The sequence below is a fragment of the Gasterosteus aculeatus genome, chromosome 8, assembly GCF_964276395.1.
Source record: "Gasterosteus aculeatus chromosome 8, fGasAcu3.hap1.1, whole genome shotgun sequence".
Lineage (NCBI taxonomy): Eukaryota > Metazoa > Chordata > Actinopteri > Perciformes > Gasterosteidae > Gasterosteus > Gasterosteus aculeatus.
In genome coordinates, this window is record NC_135695.1 from 6251079 (window position 1) to 6267426 (window position 16348).

Consider the following 16348-nt stretch of genomic DNA (forward strand, 5'->3'; position numbering starts at 1 on the left):
TAGATAAGTATCCTTTAGGACTGCATACAAATGTAATGTATAGATACATGTACCATTCATAATGTAGGGACCATCAACTTTACTTTTATAGGATACAAGATCTTTGAATGGATAAACCAATTTTCATTCATATAGACAATATTCATGTGTAGTACACAGCACGTATTTTGAACACCCTGTACCGTTTACTAGTTTGTATGTTTTCAACAGTGAAAAAAAACTCAACCACTAATGCTGTTTTCTTAATGGTATTTTTTTAATATGACGCATTTGTACAAAAAGCCATAGGCCTACATGTTTTGATAATAAACCACTTAATTTATTGTGTCAATAAAAGAACACTTGATGTGACAGTTTGTGGTGATTCTTGTTGTACCACGACAGTGTCTGCAGGAGTTCCAAATGGAAGAAACGCTACTTCTACCCCTCTTCCCATCTTATCCTCAGCTCTACACAAAACAGGAGTAAATAATTGAATGTGATCAAAAGTGTTCAGGGTGAAGCTCCACCTCCTTTTTGATCCTCTGCTCCACCGAAAGACTGAGGTTGGAGTCCGTCATCGGAAGACTGTAACTCACAAACACTTGCTTTTTGGTCTTCTTTGCTGCAAGACAGACAGACACAGACCGTTACCTCCCGTTTAGTTTGGATTGTAAAATGAATTGTTTGCTTTACAACACAATTACACTAGAGTCAGACTAAGAGGTTTGTGGAGATCTGAAGCAGGAATTATTTTTATTATTTTTAAAAGCCTTTTTAGAATGACAAACATCGTAGAAAGCTTGCCACAACACGTCTGTGTGTTTATCACACATTTAATGAAATGATGCGAGGGTTGAAGATCTACTTGAAAAGATGAATTGACATGCGACCGGTGAAGAACTTAGTTAATAATTCAAATCCATGATATAAATCAAATGTACATAGCACCTGAATATCATGTGTAACAAGACTACATACAACTGTAAAATGGACAAAGAAAGTAACTGCCTGAAAATGCATGTTGTCATGTCGTTGAAAACAAAATAAAAAGTGAGTTTAAAAAAATAAATAATATAAATCAAATGAATGTCTAACTGACTCATGAATTCAAAACATCCGCGCAGCATTTTGAGAATTATTAGCATTTTACGGTTCAGGGTTTCTCAAATGAGCTCAAACATACAAATAACCTATTTAAAGATACAGAAAATCAAACCACATTACAAAAGTGCTCCAACGTTTTAGTAACTAAAAACGTTATACGTCATGCATGATTACCTAATCTCTGTGCCATAGAATTAGCAGCGGTATTGGATGGGTCCCCCATGACTAATGTAGATAATGGCATCGAATCCTGCAGACAAGAAAAACAAAACAATGTGTACACCTGCAGTTAGTGTCTTTTCAGGGGGAAAAAATAATGAACTGTCTCACATCCAAAATTCTGACTTTCTTAATATATCTATATAATAATAGAAGTGAAGGCAACAGATCCTGAACCCTGTTTTTACCCCTAGTGACTCCCGTCAGACAACAGTTCAGTTGTCTCCGGTTTGTGTTGTAGTCAGAGGACACTAAGCCATCGATGAGCAATAAACAACACACTACAATCTGTCAATGAGTATAGAAATAACAATTGAAATAAACAGCAGTGAAGTGTGCCAGTTCCTCAACGTCGTGTATTCTTGTTGTCAACCTCATCGGACTGTGCATCAACGAAAAAAAGTCTCAATAAAGTTAGAGAGATGAAAACAAGTCTTATATTTACTAATGCGTGGCCTAAAACAGTTTCTAAAAGGTATTTTTTTAAAGTCAATAATAAAAAATGTATAAATACACAATTGAGGGAAATTGTAGCCTTAGACACACTGTCACATTACACATTACATTATTACTCGTGCACTAAAGCAGTAGATCATTTATTTACTAGTTTATAACTACTGTGCAATGATTATTTACATTGTGAGGTAACTGGTTAATCGACTGATCACGTCTGATGTTTACGCGTGGCGTGAAATGATGGATAACGTCAGCAGCTTTAGGACCGAAACATCCCGTTCTACAAGCTCTCAGTATCGTTAAAACGTCAATTAGTAAAGTTGTTCCCCGAAATAAAGTGTAGCAGATCAACAGCCCGTGGTTTAAACGCGTAGCGTACAAGTATGAAGAGGCAATAAAAGAAAAGAAGCAACTCGTGTCCTCACGTATCTGCTGCCCATCGACACCGCGAGGTTGGACAGAACCGGACTGGAACCGACCCAGAGGAAGAACCCGCCGCTGAGCTTCATCACGTGGAAGTGTATCACCTGCTCCAAAATCCTCTCCGAGAAATTGTGCACCGTAATGGCCGCAGACGCCTCTCCGTTGCGTGCGTCGCTCATCCCCGTGCAAGTGCGCATCTACCGGCCACGGTTAACGTTAAAGCGAAGGCGCGAGCTACAAACAGAAAGGGCTACCGCTGCTTCCTGGTGACGCGAGAGCGGCAGCCCAAAGCAATCGATCGTCAGGACGCACAAGTGAACGTGCGCGTCCACGGCAACACCGAAACAGCTGGTCAGAGCCGGGAAAACGTTTATGATGAGATACACGATGAGAAAACCGCTCCTAAATCCCAGGTGGGCCACACGAACAGGATTAGTTCGACCTTATCGTTGCAACTGGTTTACGCCATGAAACTACAGTGTGGTGATTAAGACACTTCAATAAATTCATATTGTCGCCATGAATCTATGGAGTCCGATCAGTCTCAATAATTGCAAATGCAAACAAAAAAAGTCACATATATATTTAATTTACAAATAAATGTGGTTGGAAGGTCGTCAAAATTATCAAAAACGCTGTTAACATGTCCGGGAACCCAATTCTGTGCTTTCACAATAAGATTTCCTGCATCCACCTTTAAATAGTGCAATAAAAGCTCTTTCTTTCTTCTTTCTACGTCGCCCCAGCGTCGCACGACCGAGTCTACTTTCTGCAGTAGTTAGACATGTAAATTACGTTAGTTTATCACTATATAATCATTTTTAGTTGTATGGTGACTAACTATTTAACTTCATGCCGACTCAACAGTAAAACATATTAATTAATACATGAATTTAGTATTTAGTATTATACCATAATATATAAAAAAATACAGCTAGATGTGTTACAGGGTTCAATAACAAACCCTCTGATTCGTTAGCTGATTTTTGTCACTAGAGACAGTTGAGATCAAGTTACCATTAACGTTGGAGCGAGTAAATTAGCCTATTAGAATATTTAGGATTTTGTTATTTTGGGAGCAGTTAACACACATCTTTCTGATCGCTCACACATCTTGTTGAACTCGGGATTTGAATTTGTTTTATTTGATTAGTTTGTGCTTTCTGTTGCCTGACTTCATTTCTTAGAAACATTCATGTTTTAATCAAAATGTTCCCTGTAGGAAACATGTTCATCTACTTTAAATATTCTCCTCTTCTTCCTCATCCGTTATTCTAAGACGAGATGTCTCATTACAGGAGGAAGTCAACAACTGAAATCAGGCTTAAAGTGCCGTTCACTATAATTTAATTTAATTATTTTAATTATTGAAATCACAGGTCTTAAGTTGAGCTACATGACGGTCTGGTGAGGTGTATTGTGGTATATTATTAATGTAATGCTGCTTATGCTTCAACTCTGTCTGTTTATTTATTTATCAATAGTATTTTTAATTTCATGAATAATTTTGGCGATGGGTGTCCTTTTGTTTGGGGATTTTGAGCACATGCCCCCCAAAATGTCTGTGCGCGTGCGGGGAGAGAGGGAGAGAGGGGGTGCCAACAACTTATTAAGTTGTATTATTAAGTTGTCTTAATAAGTTGTTGTGCCAACACCTTATTCCCTTATGGACCGGACGTAACAGTCCTAAACGTGGGGTTTAAATACCGTGATTTTGTCTCTCAATGTGGAGGTTGAATTATGATAAATACTTGTGTCAGCAGGGGGACATTGTGGTTTCTGTAAATTATTGTTTTTACCTTTTAGCGTGGCTTGTTTTATTACATTTTAGCGTGGCTTGTTTTATAACCTTTTAGCATGGCTTGTTTTTACATTTTAGCGTGGTTTGTTTTATTACATTTTTGCATGGTTTGTTTGATTACATTTTTTTACATATTAACCCACCTTTTAGTAAATTACATGCACCTGGAGGGACTAATCAATTACAGAGAGCCCTGGCCAACCACATTACACAATGAAAGGACCTCCCCTCTCCAATTAACACAGCTGCTATAAAGGCCCCAGAGCAGGAAAAGGCCAGAGCGCAGGGGAGCCACAGGAAGGAAGCCACGGGCAGGAGAAGCCACGGGAAATCGAGCGAGAGGGCGGCCAGACAACGGACGAGCAGGCAGGGTGCAACGGGGAGAGGAACGAAACGGACTGGACACCTCACCCAGGAAAGGAACGGAACCGGAAACAACAAGAAGAAAGGGCAAGACCGACCAGCAGCAGTGGCTGGTCGAATTCTTAAATCCTTTTAGTACCTTGTTCCAAATGGACTTTTAATATTGTAGTTATTTATGGGTTTTTAGTTAATAATAAAATCCTCCTTTTAAACCACGCTTTTAAGTCTTGTGATCCATGCTGTTCTTCCTCTGGTGAACAAGAACCTGTTCTATGGATACCTAGACTCCGCAACTAGGTGGCGTTGCTGGTACCTTTTTATAAATGTAATCTTATTTTTTATTAGATTTTAATTTCCCCGCCTCACAAGGCTGACAAGGGAACTTTTCTGGCGTCGCTGGCAGGACCGGATTGGAGAACAGCTGCGGTGATTTAAGACAAAAAAGACTTTGAAGATGATGATGCCTGTGTTTCCTGGTGCCCCGTGGCTGCCTAAATTTAAAGGGCCCGGTGAAGATGTAAAATACAGTGATTGGAAGGAACAGATTCAAGGACTGTTAAGTTCCCAAGAATTAACAGAAGCTGGGAAGGCAGCTATTGTGTTGGGAGCCTTAGCAGGTGAGGCTAAACGCCAGGTCAGCGTCCTTGAAGACAGTGAGCGAGACCAGGGTAGGAAGATTTTTCTCTACCTAGACACTCTCTATGGCGATAGAACCCCAACCCCGGTTTTAAGATCAAAGTTCTTCGGTTGTAAACAGAAACCTGGAGAGTCTGTACCCTCGTTCATATTACGGTTGAGAGAGCTGTTTTGCATGTTGCGGCGGAATGATCCAAGCAACGCCCCCTCTGACACGGTGCTACGAGACCAGTTGTTGCTTGGGCTAAACGAAGGCCCAATGGCTCAGGCGCTGAAGGTGTATGCGCGCCGTAACCCAGACGAAGACTTTGCTGCACTTCGACAAGAAGCACTACTGCTGGACTCAGAACACGGATACACACAACCGGAGGTAACATGCTTTTCTGTGAACGACTCTCATGCCTCCCCTGCTTTGTTACAGAAGGAAAGTTGGAGAGACACGCTGAAGCGAGAGATCATGGAAGATGTGAAATCCCAGATGCAAGGACTCACCCAAGAATTAATAAAGGAAATTAAACCACTACTTCAACCAGTCAATGCTCCCCCACAGCCCCTGACACAACATAGTGAGCGGTCGCGACCGGCGTCCGGTGTTAACGACTGGGATGAACAAGGTAGGCCAATCTGTCGCCAATGTAGACAAGCGGGACATATAGCCAGGTATTGTAGGAGGCCTGCTTCCCGGGTGGCTTTAAACTAGCTGTCCCTGCTGCTGAGGTCCAAGGGGCAGGGGTTGCTGATGCACTACACGACTCAAGGGCCACGGAAGCCTTTATTGGGCAATGCCCAACTATAGGAGTAACGATTGAAGGGGTTGAGTTGCAAGGACTGTTGGATACGGGGTCTCAGGTTACATTAATGCAGCAGAGTTTATTTGAGCAGCATTTTTCCAAAGCTAAGCTTGGGAAGACCCCTGTAGTTTTCCAGTTAAGGGCAGCCAACGGCCTGGAGATCCCATACACTAGCTACGCAGTGTTTGATCTGGAAGTGGAAGGCATTAAAATACCTGGACGAGGAGTCGTGATTATTAAAGATAAACACTGCACCCACCCGCTCCTCATAGGTATGAATGTTGTGACCGCCTGCTGGGAAATACTCTTTCAACGACCTGGAAGGCCAGTTTCCACTCCACAGCAGCTGAAGAACCAGAGAGTTTGGCGGGATGCTTTTGCTACCTGTCAACGTATCGAGGCCACCATGACAGAAGACGGATTCTTGGGAAACGTGCGGCCAGCTACTCGCCAAAATATCCGAGTCCCACCAAAGAGTGAGCTGCTGGTGTGGGGCCGTGCTCGGATGGGCCCGCGAGGAACGGACTACTGTGCCCTGATGGAAGCACTACCTGAAACCAACAATGTTGGCGTAGCTAGGACACTAGCAGTGGTAAGAAATGGGAGAATCCCTGTTCGTGTCTGTAACCCATATCCCTACACCTTGTCAATAGGGCGGAACCAGAAATTGGGTAAGCTGTACCACGTTGATGAAGCTGATGTGCGTGGATCTTGTGACCTTACCCTATCTCTGAAAGACAATTGCGTTGTTGAAGTGGCTTTGGTAGATGCAACAGGCAACCACAAGGGACAGGAGCTGCCTGAAGAGGTAAAGAACCTGACTAACCGACCTGATCTCTCTAAACAGCAACAGGAGGAGCTATGCACCCTGCTGCTCAAGTGGAAGGACGCGTTTGCTAACCATGATGAAGACTTTGGTCGGACAGACCTGGTACAACACCGTATCCATACGGGTGATGCAGCGCCCATCAGAGAAAGGTACCGACCTCTTCCGCCTCTGATGTATAAGGAAATGAAGGGCCTACTTGTAGAAATGCTTGAGAAGGGGGTAATCAGAGAAAGTTGTAGCCCATGGGCTGCGCCCATAGTTCTGGTGAAGAAGAAGGACGGTAACTGGAGGTTCTGTGTCGACTATAGGAAACTCAATGCCGTAACCCATAAAGATGCCTTTCCCCTTCCAAGAATCGAAGAGACTCTAACAAACCTGACCCGAGCTGAGTGGTTTTCTACCCTTGACCTGGCTAGTGGCTATTGGCAGGTTGAGATGGACCCCCAAGACCGAGAGAAAACTGCCTTTACAACCCCACTTGGACTATTTGAGTTTGAGCGCATGCCTTTTGGCCTCTGTAATGCACCAGCAACATTTCAGCGCCTAATGCAACAGTGTTTAAGTGGCCAAATGGCGGAGTCCCTATTGGTGTATTTGGACGACATCATAATATACTCACCTGATTTTTCCTCTCACCTACAGCATTTGGATGAGGTGATCCAAAGATTGTTGCGGCATGGCCTGAAACTGCGATTGGACAAGTGTAAACTTCTCCAACAAGAAGTAAAGTTTTTGGGCCATGTGGTGGATCATTCTGGGGTAAGACCTGACCCCGATAAAATCTCGTCTGTATCAAACTGGCCTGTCCCGTCCACGATAAGGCAAGTGAGGGCCTTCCTAGGGTTAGCTGGATACTACAGACGCTTTGTATCTGGATTTGCCAAAATTGCACGTCCCCTGAACAACTTGTTGACAGGCATTCCAGCAAATAAAAAGTCTGAGACTCGAAGAGTGCAATGGTCCTCTGAGTGTCAAGCAGCTTTCGATGCCCTAAAGAGGGCTTTGACACAAACCCCTGTTCTGGCATATGCTGACTACACACTTCCTTTCATTGTCTACACCGACGCAAGCAACCAGGGGTTGGGAGCAGTGTTAGCCCAAGCCCAGGAGGGAAGGGAACGTGTAATAGCGTACGCCAGCCGAAGTCTACATCCAACCGAGAAGAATGATGCTAACTACAGTTCGTTTAAACTAGAGCTTCTGGCTCTAAAGTGGGCGGTGACTGAGAAATTCAGAGACTACCTGACTGGAACGCAGTTCACAGTATATACCGACAATAACCCTGTTGCTCACCTGCAGACGGCTCGCCTGGGTGCTGTGGAACAACGCTGGGTCGCCCAGCTGGCTTCTTTCAACTACGACGTCAAGTACCGCCCAGGTAAAAGCAATGCTAATGCAGATGCTCTGTCCAGGTTTCCAGTTGACCCCATCCCTGCCAGGGTTGCAGACCAGGAGTGTGAGACAGGAACAGGCGTGACCACGGCAGCCATCGAGCTAAACCCTAGAAGTGAGGACAGTGAGTGGGCTAGCAGTGAATGGGAAGATGCACAAGCCAGTGATCCTGACATACAAGTGGCTAAGAGGTATGTAGAAAACCAGACTCTACCGACGGGACCAGAACGCCGAGCCTTGTCCTGTAGAGCACAGAGATTGTTGCAACAGCGGAAAAGACTTCAAGTTGAAAACAAAGTGTTGTGCCGTAAGGTTACCGATCAGCATACCCATGAAGTATGCTTCCAGGTGGTGTGTCCAAGCTCAAGGTGCGAAGAGGTCTGGAAAAAGGTCCATGAAGCTGCTGCCCATGCTGGTGTGGATCGGACCCTGGCCCGGATACGACAGCATTTCTATTGGCCTGACATGGAGCAAGAGGTACGCCATTTCCATTTGGGTTGTGTTACCTGCAGCCTCCAGAGGAAAAGTAGAGCCTAGGGCCCCTCTTAATCCGATAGCTGTGTCATACCCTCTTGAGGTTGTGGGGCTAGACTTCTTGTCCTTAGGTCGGCCAACAGACCGTATTCAAAACATCCTTGTGGCCACGGATTTATTTACACGCTACTCTTGGGCCATCCCCACACATGACCAAACGGCTCAGACAACAGTAAAAGCTCTGTGGACTCATGTAATACAGCCTTTTGGCTGTCCAGCTCGGTTCCATTCTGACCGGGGACCAAATTTTGAGTCTGCATTGATGAAACAGCTCTGTGATACTTATGGTATAACTAAAAGCCGCACAACGCCGTACCATCCTGCAGGAAACGGTGGGGCAGAACGCTTCAACCAGACCTTGTTAAACATGCTCCGCTCTCTAGAAACAGAGAAGCAAAACCGTTGGCCAGAATACTTGCTTGAGTTGGTACATGCTTACAATAATACAATACACAGTGCAACCAGCTACACTCCCTCCTTTCTTATGTTTGGGAGGCATCTGAGGCTTCCTGTGCATGTGGGACTTGGTGTCGGTCCCCAGCAACTACGCCATGACATTGGTGGTTGGATACTAGACCACCAACAGAGACTTTCACTAGCGTATTGTATAGCTAGACAGAAAATGGATAACGCAGCCTCCCAAAGCAAACAACACTATGACAAAAGGGCTAAAGCTACGCCACTCTTACCCGGAGAGAGAGTATGGGTACGCAACAGAAATCGACGAGGTCAAGGAAAATTGTGTACTTGGTGGGACCCTGAACAATTTGTTATTGTTGAACTAGTGGGCAATACAGGGTTGGTGTATAGGATAAAACCTGAGAAGGGGGGCCGTGAAAGAACTGTACATAGAAATGCTTTTAAAGTCTGCTTAGCTCCTCCAATAGACCCCAACCCACGGACCAATGGGCCCGCAGCGGAGACACACTGGCTCCAAGGTACAGCGTTCTATGGGTTTGCTCCAGCCCCAGTGATGGTCCCGGCGCAGGAGCAAGGACCAGAAGTAGCGCCACGACGCTCAAACAGGACTAACCTCGGCCAGCCACCTGCTCGTTATAGGGAAATTTAGGTATTCATGTTGCAGGGACTGCCAACATTAAAGAGTGGAGGGATGTCAGCAGGGGGACATTGTGGTTTCTGTAAATTATTGTTTTTACCTTTTAGCGTGGCTTGTTTTATTACATTTTAGCGTGGCTTGTTTTATAACCTTTTAGCGTGGCTTGTTTTTACATTTTAGCGTGGTTTGTTTTATTACATTTTTGCATGGTTTGTTTGATTACATTTTTTTACATATTAACCCACCTTTTAGTAAATTACATGCACCTGGAGGGACTAATCAATTACAGAGAGCCCTGGCCAACCACATTACACAATGAAAGGACCTCCCCTCTCCAATTAACACAGCTGCTATAAAGGCCCCAGAGCAGGAAAAGGCCAGAGCGCAGGGGAGCCACAGGAAGGAAGCCACGGGCAGGAGAAGCCACGGGAAATCGAGCGAGAGGGCGGCCAGACAACGGACGAGCAGGCAGGGTGCAACGGGGAGAGGAACGAAACGGACTGGACACCTCACCCAGGAAAGGAACGGAACCGGAAACAACAAGAAGAAAGGGCAAGACCGACCAGCAGCAGTGGCTGGTCGAATTCTTAAATCCTTTTAGTACCTTGTTCCAAATGGACTTTTAATATTGTAGTTATTTATGGGTTTTTAGTTAATAATAAAATCCTCCTTTTAAACCACGCTTTTAAGTCTTGTGATCCATGCTGTTCTTCCTCTGGTGAACAAGAACCTGTTCTATGGAGACCTAGACTCCGCAACTAGGTGGCGTTGCTGGTACCTTTTTATAAATGTAATCTTATTTTTTATTAGATTTTAATTCCCCCGCCTCACAAGGCTGACACTTGTATACATTTTTTTCTTCGTTGGCAGCTGAATGGAGGTGACACATTCATCTCAATTTAGAATCCTTTCCTAAACATGTTGAAGCAGTGCTGTAGTTCTTCACCTCACTGACACACTAATGCAGAATATCTGCAATAACAAACCTAAAACCAGAGCTCATGAAAAACACAAAAAAACCTCGATCGCGTTTATATTCCATCAAAAGGCTTCAAGAAATCCGCTTTAATTGCTCTGATCATTTCACCTCTGAGGGTGTTAGATCACATGTATTTAAATGGCAACGCACGACGGTTATTATAATATTATTATTCATGTGATACAGAAATACTTTAAAGCTGAAACCGTTTGATGAATCATGAATTTCACCAAAATGAAGTCAATCACACAACAGTCCAACCTCAAAACAATCTTACTTTGAACCTCTGACTATGTTGCATCCGAAATAACCGTGTTTTTAGCGAAACACGGATACTTCGGATTTATGATATCCACATAAATATAGTTCAGATAGAATGATTTTAAACATGTGGAAACGTTGTGATATCACTCCAAAGTTTACATTTTATAAGTTTATAACATTTCCTTTAAATACACCTTTAAGTAAACAGTTTAATTTCTGGTGGTTTATTAATTCCCAACTCATCATCTAAATCTCACCGTAAACTCTAAAATTGATCTTCTAGCGCAACTTAAGACCTGTTATTTCAATAATTAAATTAAATACATACAAACATATGCCGCTTTTTTGGAGTTTAAGAAAAAGATGTTCACAAGTAAACTGTATTGAATGGGCATGAATCGCTAAAAAGAACATAAATAATACCGTAATCAATTAAAAAACGAGATCTATTTAATAAAAACGAGAGCACAAACAGGCACGCACGCGCGTTCTTAAGTGCCTTGGCAACGGAGCGATGACCCGCCCGAGGTTACTTAAGGTCAGCAGACTTTCTGATCGTTCCATTTGCACTTTGACTTGAACACGAACTTTAAACCTCTTGTGAAATCAAACTGTTGAAAGCGAACTCTTTGAGTTTTTAACTGCTGGACGAAATCTATCGATACGAATCTTGTTGGAGAAGTGAACTACTAGATAACAACTCTTGTGGAGCACAGAAGAGGCTGAAAAAGGCCCTCAGGCGGCTGAGCATCGCGGACGAGCACCTGCTGGAGGACGTCGGCTGTGATTGGGACCTCCGGTGCGCAAGTAAGACAACTTTCTGACCCCCTTACGCCCTTAGAAGGGTTCCCAGCTTACAAATGAGTACGATACATTGAGTTTAACGGTGAAAGAAGTGTGATTTGGTGGACAAAGACACTCAGTCGATGATTTCTCCCTGTAGGAGGATTATTTGAGGCGCGGGGTCAGTTAAATGTCGCGGGACATCTGCGGAATGTGTCAACAATTAGTGTAGAGCTTTTAAAACACTATTATTTCGGTTTTAGGGTATCAAATCGTCGAAGTTTAACATTGAAATTTGTGAAAAAAGATGGCGCTGAGAACGTATTCATAGAACGTTTAAATAGTGATCCGAATGATGATTCGATAGCGACGGCTGAGAGGCGACGTCACGATGGTTGAAACTTCTATGAATGTATTGTTGCACGCTGCACACACCACGTCTCTGGTATTGCGCGATGTGCGCGTGCTGCACCTCCTCACGCGCTGCGATGTGCAACTCATACACTGTCTGGTAGAATAAAGAGACATTAAAGAAGATCAAGTGGTTATGTTGGATCAATGCCGCCGTGTTTCACTGACTCACTAGTTCAATGCACATCAAACAGGTCCACGCTTTTTATTGCAAAGTAATGACACACATGCAGAATCCACGTCTCTGTCCAGAGCTCCAACAGTGGCTCGGTTGACCCGCTGATTAGAAGCTTTTTTATATTAGAAACCCTACCGCATTTTTTTGCCACATAAAACCATAACAGTAGGCAGGATATTATTTACATTAATTGTTGTATTATTATTGTTATAGTTGGTTTGCCATGTGTTATCTGTTCAGCTTGACAGAGGCAGAGCTGTTTCATGTTACGGTTCAAAGGACACGCTTCATGTGTGTTGGTGACTCCTTGTGTCGTGCAGTCATAGTTTTTGTGGTGATCAGCTGTCGACTTTACAAATTAAATATTTGATTATTGATTATGTAATCCAGAACTATTTCATGTAATGAGAGATCCTGACAGCTTTAATGTTTCCTTCAAAGCTGGTGTTGGCTGAGTCATGGAGCGTCCCGCTGAAGACTGCAGGATCCTCGGGGACAACCCCGGTGTTCTCCCCATCTGCAACCCCTCTGATGAGGTAGAGGTAGGTGAGCTTTATGTTGTGGGTGAAGGTGAGTTTCTTCCCCAGGCCTTCTTTGACGAGGAAGAGGAAGAGGAAAAAGAAGAGGAGGAAGAGGAGGAAGACATGGAGGAGGAAGACGACAAGTCCGACTGGGAGAGCTACGGATCTAGCTACCACGAAGAAGAGGAGGAGGAAGAAGATGAAGAGGACCCTCTCACCCAGAGGTGGCCACCTCAGAGCTTCATGACGGAGTTGCGACGAGTGCTGTCTCTCCCCCTGGCCTCTGATGTGGAACGCCCGGATTCTGTGGGTGAAGATAAGCTGCTTCCCTGGGCCTTTTCTGACGAGGAGGAGGAAGAAGAGGAGGGCGAGGTGTCCGACTGGAAGAGCGACGGATCCAGCTACAACTCCAGGTTGTATGAAGAGGAGCTGGAAGGGATGGACGAGGAGGAAGAGGAGGAAGAAGATGAAGAGGACCCTCTCACCCAGAGGTGGCCACCTCAGAGCTTCATGACGGAGTTGCGACGAGTGCTGTCTCTCCCCCTGGCCTCTGATGTGGAACGCCCGGATTCTGTGGGTGAAGATAAGCTGCTTCCCTGGGCGTTTTCTGACGAGGAGGAAGAAGAGGAGGAAGATGAAGATGACCCTTTCACACAGCCACCTCAGAGCTTCACGACGGAGTTGCAACAAGTGCTGTTTCTCCCCCTGGCCTCCGATGATCCCGTGGGTGAAGGTGTGTTGGTTCTCCTGCCCTCTCCTAACGAGGAGGAAGAGGAGGAAGAGGAGGAAGAGGAGGAGGACTATGAAGAGATGGCGTACCATTTGGACTTCGGGAGGGATTTGGCGTACTATGCTCTGGAGGCGGACAGGATGTTACAGGACATGGAGGAGGAGGAGGAGGACGAGTTCGAATGGGAGAGCGACGATTCTGGATACGACTCCTTGATGTTTGACGACGAGGTGGAAGGAATAGACTGGGAGGAAGAAGAGGAAAATGAAGATGGCCCTTTCTTGCTGCCCCAACCTTCTTCTCACGTGGAGTGTCCTGAAGATGCGTCAACCCCCGTCCCTCAGATGTCAGGAGTGTCCACCAAGTGGAGCAGGCAAGAGGACGACACAGGGCAGGTAAGTGTGAAGAGGCAGAGGATCGGTGAGGAGGACCACGTGGACACAGCCCCTTGTACTTCAGGTCAAGGCCCCTCCTCCACCAAGAGGACCAGGGAAGAGGACTACAGGGACTCAGCACCCTCCACTTCAGGCCTCGGCGCCTTTTCCACCAAGAGGACCAGGGAAGAGGACTACAGGGACTCAGCACCCTCCACTTCAGGCCTCGGCCCCTCCTCCACCAAGAGGACCAGGGAAGAGGACTACAGGAACTCAGCACCCTCCACTTCAGGCCTCGGCCTCTCTTCCACCAAGAGGACCAGGGAAGAGGACTACAGGGACTCAGCACCCTCCACTTCAGGCCTCGGCCCCTCCTCCACCAAGAGGACCAGAGAAGAGGACTACAGGAACTCAGCACCCTCCACTTCAGGCCTCGGCCCCTCTTCCACCAAGAGGACCAGAGAAGAGGACTACAGGGACTCAGCACCCTCCACTTCAGGCCTCACCCTCCCCACACACAGAAGATACTGGCAGTGGGCTCCAGACAGCGACTCGGATTGAGAGTGACAAGAGGCCGGTAAGTATGAAGAAGGCAGAGAAACGATGAGGAGGAACACACCCCTCCTCCACTTAGAGGACCGGAGAAGAGGACTACAGGGAGGCAGCACCCTCCACCAGGCCTGGTTTTCTCCTCAAAAAAGAGCCGAGCAAAGGACTAAGTGGTTTCCTCCCTCAACTTCAGGCCTCAGCCCCCCCAATATACTGACTTCGATTGACAGCGACATTCTGCTTGCTGCAGGATGTAAAACCTTTGTTTGTCTGGTCAGGACTAAAAAAGCCCCAGACAGCATTCCCTCGTGTTTAGCGAAGTTGGCTATTGGTAGCATCTTGCAGCAGAGTTTTTACATGAATCTTCTTTATGGATTTTGAGTTTGCAACCCATGGCAGGTAAGTTTGAAAAGACAGAGGAACAGTGAGTGTCCACCAAGCAGGCCAGAGGATGACAAGGGACGGGGTCAGTGAAAAGGCCGAGGAACAGTGAGGAGGGCGACGTGGACACAGCCCCTTCTACCTCAGGCCTTGGCCCCTCCTCCAGATGACCTGGAAAGAGGACTACCTGGAGGCAGAACCCTCCACCTCAGGCCTCAGCCCCTTCTCAATGAAGTGGGCTCCAGACAGCGACTCGGATTGAGAGTGACATTCTGCTTGCTGCATGATGTAAAACCTTTGTTTGTCTGGTCAGGACTGAAAAAGCCCCAGACAGCATTCCCTCGTGTTTAGCGAAGTTGGCTATTGGTAGCATCTTGCAGCAGAGTTTTTACATGAATCTTCTTTATGGATTTTGAGTTTGCAACCCATGGCAGGTAAGTTTGAAAAGACAGAGGAACAGTGAGTGTCCACCAAGCAGGCCAGAGGATGACAAGGGACGGGGTCAGTGAAAAGGCCGAGGAACAGTGAGGAGGGCGACGTGGACACAGCCCCTTCTACCTCAGGCCTTGGCCCCTCCTCCAGATGACCTGGAAAGAGGACTACCTGGAGGCAGAACCCTCCACCTCAGGCCTCAGCCCCTTCTCAATGAAGTGGGCTCCAGACAGCGACTCGGATTGAGAGTGACATTCTGCTTGCTGCACGATGTAAAACCTTTGTTTGTCTGGTCAGGACTGAAAAAGCCCCAGACAGCATTCCCTCGTGTTTAGCGAAGTTGGCTATTGGTAGCATCTTGCAGCAGAGTTTTTACATGAATCTTCTTTATGGATTTTGAGTTTGCGACCCATGGCAGGTAAGTTTGAAAAGACAGAGGAACAGTGAGTGTCCACCAAGCAGGCCAGAGGATGACAAGGGACGGGGTCAGTGAAAAGGCCGAGGAACAGTGAGGAGGGCGACGTGGACACAGCCCCTTCTACCTCAGGCCTTGGCCCCTCCTCCAGATGACCTGGAAAGAGGACTACCTGGAGGCAGAACCCTCCACCTCAGGCCTCAGCCCCTTCTCAATGAAGTGGGCTCCAGACAGCGACTCGGATTGAGAGTGACACTCATCCGAGCAGATGAGTACCTGTTGTTTCCTCCCTCTAATTCAGGCCTCGGCCCCCCCACACACAGAAGATACTGTCAGTGGGCTGAGAGCAGCGATTTGGATCGAGAGCGACATTCAGCTCGCTGCAGGATGTGAAACCTTTGAGTCTGGTCAGGACTGATAAAGTCCCAGACAGACAGCAGGTTGCATCTTGCAGCAGAGTTTTTACATACCTCTTCTTTATTAATTTTAATTTTGATTAATAGTTGATGCTATATGCAGAGACCAGAGGTAGGTTTACAGGGTATGGTTGTTATTCTGTGTTGTATTTTCCTTCATGTCGTTTAGATGTCTTCACCAGACAAAGGTAAGTATAATAACATGCATACCAAACCTGAAGTTTCCAGAAAGTCTCTATAGTCCTTATAGTTAAGAACCCTAAGGTGAAGGGGACTGAACCAGACAACGCTTATCCAGGATCCCCTTAACGACGGACAAGATAAGCCA

At 45.8% G+C, this 16348-nt stretch overlaps 2 protein-coding genes across 2 annotated transcripts; one reads left to right on the forward strand and one right to left on the reverse strand.

Annotated features, from left to right (window-relative positions):
* Positions 1-235: 235 nt before the first annotated feature.
* Positions 236-2474, reverse strand: LOC144383049 (proteasome assembly chaperone 4-like). Its single transcript, XM_078107896.1, has 3 exons — positions 2187-2474; positions 1261-1336; positions 236-604 (listed from the first exon to the last, which is right to left on the reverse strand). Exons 1-3 carry the CDS (start codon positions 2379-2381, stop codon positions 483-485), a joined length of 393 nt encoding a protein of 130 aa, XP_077964022.1. The 5' UTR covers positions 2382-2474; the 3' UTR covers positions 236-482.
* An 8909-nt stretch (positions 2475-11383) lies between these two features.
* LOC144411393 (uncharacterized) lies at positions 11384-14775 on the forward strand. The gene is made up of 2 exons (XM_078107897.1): positions 11384-11637; positions 12644-14775. The coding sequence occupies exon 2, from the start codon at positions 12661-12663 to the stop codon at positions 14386-14388; it is 1728 nt and encodes a 575-aa protein (XP_077964023.1). The 5' UTR covers positions 11384-11637; positions 12644-12660; the 3' UTR covers positions 14389-14775.
* The last annotated feature ends 1573 nt before the right edge of the window (positions 14776-16348 follow it).